Source organism: Mercurialis annua, linkage group LG2 (genome assembly GCF_937616625.2).
Source record: "Mercurialis annua linkage group LG2, ddMerAnnu1.2, whole genome shotgun sequence".
Classification (NCBI taxonomy): Eukaryota; Viridiplantae; Streptophyta; class Magnoliopsida; order Malpighiales; family Euphorbiaceae; genus Mercurialis; species Mercurialis annua.
This window is the reverse complement of record NC_065571.1, coordinates 57,075,203-57,083,993: the sequence shown is the minus strand read 5'-3', so window position 1 is coordinate 57,083,993 and position 8,791 is coordinate 57,075,203. Positions and strand designations below refer to the sequence as shown.

At 38.9% G+C, this 8,791-nt stretch overlaps 1 protein-coding gene across 1 annotated transcript; it reads left to right on the top strand.

The window, feature by feature from the left end:
* The first annotated feature begins 3,132 nt into the window (after positions 1 to 3,132).
* LOC126668780 (uncharacterized) lies at positions 3,133 to 4,169 on the top strand. The gene is made up of 2 exons (XM_050361956.2): positions 3,133 to 3,543; positions 3,621 to 4,169. Exons 1-2 carry the CDS (start codon positions 3,133 to 3,135, stop codon positions 4,095 to 4,097), a joined length of 888 nt encoding a protein of 295 aa, XP_050217913.1. The 3' UTR covers positions 4,098 to 4,169.
* The last annotated feature ends 4,622 nt before the right edge of the window (positions 4,170 to 8,791 follow it).

Genomic DNA, 8,791 nt, shown 5'->3' with positions numbered 1-8,791 from the left:
GACTCCATCAGTATTGAATTTTATTGGATAATTTACAAAAATCCCTCAAAAATGTTTCAAGCTAATGTTTCTACCTCCGTTTTTCATTTTTTACAATAATCACTCAAAAATATGAAAAAGTTTTTAGAAATCCCTTCTAACCCAAAATAAATATAGAATAGGACATGTTTGCCCTTTATATCTCTCTCATGGAGGCTGCTCAATGTGCTATGCTTTGCACCTACACCACGTGGGGGCGCATGTTGCCTTTTGCACTCATCAAAGAAAGATGGTTATCCACGTGGCTCATGATGCTTAATGACGTGTGGGAGTTGAAAATACGTGAGTGAAAATCAGTTGAAAACATACTTGAGGATTCAGGTAGACATAAAATGATGAATTTTGGGTGTTATATATAAGTTCAATCATATATTTTAATTCATATTAGTAAATGATTAATTTTCAGTTGAGTTCACGCTGAAATTTTACTAAATTTACATTAAAAAAATAACAATTAGATGAAATTTTAATATTCTGAAAAAAAATATATTTTAATTTGATTAATTAAGTTAATATTTATTTAATTTCTATTAAAAATTTATTTCTTATTAACATATTTTAAGTTAATGTAATTTTTATTAAAATTTACTTTTAATTTACTGTTAATTTATTTGTCACTTTATAATTTATTTTTAATAGTATAAAGTTTAATTTATTATTATTTTAATTTACTGTCAGTTTATTTTTTTTTTCTTTATAAGTTTATTTTTCATAGTGTATGTCGTTAAAAAATTATATTAATTAACATAACAAAAAAATAAGTTAATTTAAATTTTATATACTTTAGATTACTTCACATTGGGTTAATATTGAGTCTATGTTGAGTTTACATCGATTTTTTTAAATTTATATTAAGTTCATCCGACTACCGTGGAAAATATTAAAAAAATTATAATCAATAAATTAATTTGATTAAAAAAATTTAATTTTAAATTTATAAGCAATTTACTAAAAATTTACTTTAAATTAGTTTACATTGAGTTTATATTGAGTTGACATTGATTTTATTTTATTTTATATTAATTTTTGATGGAGTCTGCCTTCTGAACCGGTGAGCGAACCTGCAAAACAGGGTAGAAGCTAACCGGACGGTGGTTGTCCGATTAACTCTCCGATGCTAAAGTCAGTTTAGAGCTTTGAGCAGCGTTTTGAGTATATGAATGTAATTGTGATTCTAGGCATACCTCGTGCTCCTTTTATAGTAGTCGAATATACCTAGTAGAGTTGTATTAGGTAGGTGAATCCTACTTTGTAGGGATTCGGCCGTATCTTAAGGATTCTCCTGATTTGTCGAGATCTACCTTAATCTGATAAGAGTCCTATTTAGGAACGTCTTCCTAAATAGTCTTATCTTCCTAAAGTAGAGCTTATCCTTCCATATGTAGTGTTTGTGTCCAAATAGGACAAGGTTTCCATATTTAGTCGTGTATCCGAATCCCGGACCTGACGCGCTCTTGGCGGATCATGTGGGATTCGGTCTTTATTAGTGTATTACCGAATCTTAGAGATTCGGTATCTCCTTCATATCTTTCCGTCTTCAGGGGGAGTCCGGTGTCGCCTGAGAGTGGATCTCCTGCAACTCGGCTCCATTATACTTACAGTAGGATTCGGTATCCATCATTAGCCCCCCCGCAAGTGAGCTGAAGTAGTTTGACATTTATGCCTTAGTGGATTTTAGCTCTTTTGGAGCTGAGTTCTTTTATGCGGGCGAGTCGCTTTGCATTCCGGGCGAGTCGTTTCATATGTTTGTGGGTGACGTTTCTTCTTTAGTAAGATTCTGTGTTGCCACGTGTCGGCATTTAATGATTTAAACGGTTAATGATTCAAAAGCGTTTTGTATTTAATCTCTTCGCATTTCTTCTTTTCCCTCTTACTTTGCTTTTCGAATTTACTCTCATTTCTTGTAGCTATTTCCTTTTCGTTCTTCGTTTGATTGTTTGATTCTTCGTGACTTATTTTCTCCAGATTTTTCAGGTATGTTTTCTTTCGTCGTTTGGATGTTAATATGGCTTTCTTCTTTGTATACTCTCCATGCTTTATATTCTGGAAATTTCTTCTGTACTTGTTGTTCTTTGATGTGTTCTTCAACGTGTTCTTCAATATATTTTTTGTTTGATCCTTATTTTGTGTTTATGTTTGTGATTCCCTGTTCTAGGATGCCTCTTAGTCGAGTGGAAGATGCTTGCGCTGCTATGGCTTTTACCCGATCGAAGCTTCGTAGGGATGAAGTCTTAGATATCTATTTTAAGTATAGTTTTCCTTTTGATTATAGGGTAATATTACCCGGTGCCGATATGGCTGCGTCTGACTCTCCCGGATCTTCTTGTAGGGCGGTTCTTTTTGAAGAGCAATTTGCTGCTGGTCTTAGGTTTCCTTTGGATCCCTTTTTAGTAGAAGTGTGTAGGGATTTAAAGGTTGCTCTAGGGCAACTTTACCCTGGTACGATTAGAGTAGTGCTCGCCTTTTCGGAGGCATGTAGGCTCCGGGGCTGTGCCCCTTCTCTCAAAGTGTTATATCATTTTGTAGACTTTAGGAAGTGTGATGGCTGCTTCGTTTTCGCCCTTGGTAGAGAAGGGCGATCTCGTATTTATCTTCCTTGCCTAACCAGTCGCTGGCGAAGGCGCTTCTTTATTGTCTATCATAAATTTGCTTTTCTTCATTTTTCGGATGGTTTTTCTTCTCATCCAGTTCGGAGCTATTCTTCTCCTTTAAGTTTATCCGAGTCAAAGCTTGCTTTTGACATATCTTCCTGTAGTATTGTGTCGCGTCCCATTTTAGATGTCTTGGTTAATAGTCATCTTCGGAGTCGATGGTTTCCTTTGGAGGATCCTCCTCGAGGCTTGGCGGATCTTTGCTACTCTTTTGTTCAAGGTATATTAATTTGCTTAAGTTCTTTTTAATGTTTCTTTTGTAGGATGTCTTCTTCTTCTGACGATTTCCTTTCCGGATTTCAAGTAGATTTGGACGTTCCGATGGGTGGTCCTGACGTTCCTATCGCCGACGTTATTCCTGGCGACATTGTCGTGGATGGGGCTCCTGTTGATATCCCCCTAGCTCCCGCCGAGGTAGCGTTGCCTGAGGTTATTGTTATAAATGATGATGATGGTGATGACTCGGCTGTTCCAGTCGGCGACGAGGCGATTCCGTCACTACTCCCCCCCTCTAGCATCATCTATCGTTTCGGGGGGAGTTGGGGGTGTGGCCTCAGAGGGGCCTGTTGTTGCTGATTCGGGGGAGATTTCTCTAGGTCGAGACCCGGATTCTCCGTCTAGAAAAAGACGTCGAGTTGTCGATGATTCTCCTACGAGGGAGAGTTTTCCTGGAAGCTCTTCTTCTGCTCCAGACTTGGTTCAATGGGTCGAAGGTCAGGATCCTGCCAGTTTGCTGAATCCGAGAGTGCTAGCGGAATATATCCGGACTTTGGCGATTCCTGATGATGTCACGTGGTTCTGTGGTAGGCCGGGTCAGGAGCTTTCCGATCTGGCTTGTTTTCATGGTTTCTCTGTAAGTGCTTTCTTTCTTGAGTATAATATGTTTTTTGTATTCAGTTGCTTTCTTATTTGTTTATTTCTGGTGTGTAGGCCCTTCAATCTGTTCTGGTATTGAACGACCGCCGACAGTGTGCCGAGGAGGAGGTCGAGCGTCTGTCTGCTCTTTTGGCGACTTCCGAGTCTGAAAGGGCGAAATTGAAGGCCTCTTTGGAAGAGCATGATTCCCTTCTGGCGCAGCTCAAGGCGCAGGATGCGATTAATGATCGCCAAGTGAAAGTGATTGAGAAAAAGACCGATGACTTGACTCAAGAGATCGAGGAGCTCATTCGGATCAATTCCCTTGTTGGTGGGGAGAGGGATAGTCTTAGAACGGAGGTTGAAGGTCTTCACATCCGTCTGCTAGATACGAAGGCTTTTTACTCTGCTCTGATAAGCGAGTATCGCCTTGCGATTGGGAAGAAGCTTCTGGAGCAGAATCCCAATATTGATCTTTCTGGGGTTAACGGGTTGGATCCCCAGGCCATCGCCCGTGATCTCCTCGTCAAGATTTCTAAAGACCGTGTTTAGTAGTTTTCTTTTGATTGTATTTGCTGATGTATTAATTTTGCTTTTTGTAATTCGCAATCTATGAATATATTTTCTTCGTTTTTCTTCGAAATGTGCTTTTGCCTTATCTTTATGTACTTGTCTTGCCTCGAGGGTTACTCTAAACCCTGTTCTTGGCGTTGCTTTTTGTAGAGTTAATCTAAACTCTTTTTATTTTTGTTTTTGTTTCGAGTTAATCTAAACTCTTTTTTGGCGATTCGCCTTTTCTGAGTTAATCTAAACTCATTTTTAGCCTTTCGTGGCGATCTGCCTGGTTCGGCTATTTTGCTTTGAGTTAATTTAAACTCGTTTTCTTGGTTTTTAGCCTTTCGTGGCGATTTGCCTGGTTCGGCGATTTTGCTTTGAGTTAATTTAAACTCATTTTCTTGGCTTTTAGCTTTTCTTGAGTTTGATCTTTAATTTATTTTTTCTTCTTTCGTCTTTGATTTAATCACTCGTGGCTGTTCTTGATTTTTATTTCTTTATTGGTTCGTCTGGCTAATCAGATGGTAGCGAAATTGAATTTTTATTGATAAAAAGATGGCATACAAAGCATTAAAGATAGATTTGACGCCATCTGGTAAGACGGAGAGTCGTTACCGATGATGGGTCGTTTTTCATTCCTATTCTTCCTTCTTTTCGGTCTTGTTTTCTTGGAGATCCACCACTGATTCATCATAGCACTTCTTGGCTATTCCTTGGTCTCCTCTCAGCGTCACTACTCCCTTTTCAGTCGGTACCTTCATTGCCAGTGCTCTGATGCTGGTTACCGCTGCCGAGTCATGGAGGAAAGGTCTTCCTAGGATGGCATTATATGTCAATTCCATGTCCACTATGTTAAATAGTGACATGATTTTCTTGTTCATTCCTCTTTCTGGGCCGATTATTACTTCCAAGGTGACTGCTCCCAGCGGGGTGATGGAGGGTCCACCGAGTCCTGATAGCGGAATTGGGACTCGGCGTAACCTTGACGCTGTTCCTCCCAACATTTTGTATGCTGCATTCGTCATGAGGTTTACTGCACTTCCTTCGTCGATAAGGATCCGCTCCATGTTCCAATTTTCAATGATAGTAGTCACTACCAAAGCATCGTTGTGAGGTGCTTTGACGTGTTCATAGTCTTCTACATCGAAGATCACTGGCGGCATGTGAGTTTCTCGTATGTTCATTACTTCCTTCCTCTGCTTCCTCCTGATCGTGGAGCTACTATGCCCTCCACCATTAATCATGTGTATGGTTCCCAGAATTTTGGATGGGCGCTCGTCTTCCTTTTCTTTTGGCTTGTCTTCTCTGTTTCTTTTTTCTCCCTTGTCATTGCTCTTCTCTTTTCGGGCCACAAATTTCCTCAGTTCGCCTGTGTCGATCATTCTTTCGATCTCGACCTTTAAGTCTCTGCAGCTATCCGTTTCGTGTCCGTAATCGTCGTGAAATTTGCAGTACTTTCTGGTGTCTCTTGCTTCTGCTTTCATTTTGGGTGGCCATACCACGTTTTTGATGTTTTCTTTGATCCACATGAGGACATTAGTTCGGCTGGTGTTTAATGGAGTGAAGTTATTCTCATCATCTCTGGGATCGTATCTCGATTCATATCTTGTCTGGGGGGCGAATCGTCTGCTTTCTTCGGGTCTTCCTCTCCTGTCATCAGGTTTGGACTTGGTTTTTTCTCTGGATCTCTCTTTTGATTCTTTTCCTTTTGCTTCCTTTCCGCGAATCGCCCTTCGCCCTTCGTCTAACTCGAAGTATTTCTGAGCTATGCCCATTAAGTTTGAGAAAGTTGTGGGTTTATTGACTAGCAGCTTGTCCACCAGCTTTCCGAATCGCGTCCCGTCTCGCAATGCTTCTGTCGCCATGTCGACGTTCAGGTTGTCTATCTTCATAGCTTGCTTGTTGAATCGTTCGATGTAGCTTCGCAGGGTTTCTCCTTCTTCTTGGATACAGGCTCTTAGGATACTGGTAGTGGTTTTAGCTGGGATGTTTGTGAGATATCTGTTGAGGAATTCTGTTGAAAGCGAAGCGAAGCTTTTGATCGAGCCTGGTTTTAATTTGTTATACCATCTCTGGGCTGTGCCCGTGAGCGTGGTAGGGAAAACCCTGCAGAGGATGGCGTCTGATACGCTGAGTAGCCCCATGGTTGCTGTGAACCTAGAGGTATGGTCTCGGGGGTCTCCTTCCCCATTGAAAATTGGCAAGGTCGGCAGCTTCATGCTGTACGGGATGGTTTCCTCCATGATCTCGGGCGAGAGGGGTGATCCTTTCAACCTGAGGTCCTCTATATCCAATTCTTCAGATTTTAGTTTTTTGAGCGCTTTGGCGATCTTCTCTTCTAGATCTTCTTCCACCACATATGTGGCTTTGCTTTTTTGGGGTGTTTCTGACGATTCGCCCTCTCCTTCTTGGTGTTTTTTCTTATTTTGTTCTTTCCCTGCATCTCTTTCTTGTCGCTTACTCCTTGGTGGGGCATCTTCTTTTTCCTTCTCCCTTCGTTCGTCTCGTTTCGTATTCAGACCGCTTCGGGCGTCCTCCTGGTTGTGCTCATTTCTGGGTGCCTCTGGTGATTCCTCGTTAGATTTTTCTCTGTCAGGACTTTCCTCTTCGCTGGTTTCCTTTTCTCGCTGGTTTCTTGCTTCGTTCCTCTCTTCGTTTCCTCTGGTCCGAGGTTCCTTGCTTTTGTTGTTTTCTGCCCTTGTCTCCCATCGGCCTGGGTTTGCATTTCTTGTTCTTTCTCTTCTTCTGGGAGCTGTAGGGCTGAAGTTTTCCCTTAGCATTCTCATAGTTTCTTCGTGCCTGTCGTTTGTTCTTTTGGCCTCATTAGCCAATCTGTCAAGATTTGCCTGCACAGATTCTAGTATCTTTTTCAGCATTTCGCTGTGTGGATCTTGTGTCGCTGCATTTGGTGCTTGTTCTTCAGTGCTTAGGTTGAAAGCAATTGGGATGCTTCCTCTTATTGGATTAGTTTGGTACTGGGGTGTTGAGAAAGAGAGCCCTCCGGTGTTGCTTTTTTCCCCGGAGTTGAGAAGCCCATCTTCCGTCACGTTGATTATCTCCGGAGTGCTTTTTGGGTCCATTGGTTGTTTGTCTTTCAGGTTTACTCTTTCAGAAGTCATCTTCTTCAATGAGATTTGTTTTTGAGTTCAGAAAAGCTCCTTCTTTTGAAGTTTAGTTAAGCTTTTCCCACAGACGGCGCCAATTGATGGAGTCTGCCTTCTGAACCGGTGAGCGAACCTGCAAAACAGGGTAGAAGCTAACCGGACGGTGGTTGTCCGATTAACTCTCCGATGCTAAAGTCAGTTTAGAGCTTTGAGCAGCGTTTTGAGTATATGAATGTAATTGTGATTCTAGGCATACCTCGTGCTCCTTTTATAGTAGTCGAATATACCTAGTAGAGTTGTATTAGGTAGGTGAATCCTACTTTGTAGGGATTCGGCCGTATCTTAAGGATTCTCCTGATTTGTCGAGATCTACCTTAATCTGATAAGAGTCCTATTTAGGAACGTCTTCCTAAATAGTCTTATCTTCCTAAAGTAGAGCTTATCCTTCCATATGTAGTGTTTGTGTCCAAATAGGACAAGGTTTCCATATTTAGTCGTGTATCCGAATCCCGGACCTGACGCGCTCTTGGCGGATCATGTGGGATTCGGTCTTTATTAGTGTATTACCGAATCTTAGAGATTCGGTATCTCCTTCATATCTTTCCGTCTTCAGGGGGAGTCCGGTGTCGCCTGAGAGTGGATCTCCTGCAACTCGGCTCCATTATACTTACAGTAGGATTCGGTATCCATCAATTTTATTTTGACTTTATATTAAGTTCACATCACCATTTCAAAAATATTTTAAAAAATATTATTAATAAATTATTTTGATTAAAATAACTTAATTTATAATCAGTTTACTTAGAGTTCATTTAGATTAGTTTTCGCATATTAAATTTATATTGAGTTGATATTAATTTAATTTTTAAAATTATTATAATTTATTAAAAAATTACTTCGAATTGGCATTTAGTGTACATTGAGTTGATATAAGGTTTATATTGAGTTGATATTAATTTACATTAAATTTACGTAACTACCGTGAAAAGTCTTGAAAAATTATTTTCAATCTACTATTAATTTATTTTTGATGGTATAATTTTTTTAAAAAAATAATTTTACTAACATAATAAAAATAAGTTAATTTTTAAAATTATAATAATTACTAAAAAATTCACTTGGATTGATATTTAGTTTACATCTAGTTTACATTGAGTTGACATAGAGTTGATATTGAGTCGACATTGAGTGGACATTGAGTCGACGTTGAGTTAATATTAAATTTACTCAAATCACCGCAAAAAATCTTAAATAATTTATTTTCAATCTACTATTAGTCTATTTTTAATAGTATAATTTATAAAAATTCATTTTACTACAATAATAAAAAATAATTATTATAGTAAAATTATTAAAATAGTTCGGTTGATATAGGTTCATATGAGGTTCATAACAGGTTGATCTTGGATTTTATAGACTGTCAAATACATTTTACCTAAAAGAGATTCAATTTGTATATTACACTAAATATCAAAATTCTCTTTATATAAAATATCAGATAAGATTATAAAAAGCAGCAAAATAAATTTTATTAAACATTGAATTAAGTTAGTTCAGGTTATATAGGTTCATATCAGGTTCATATCA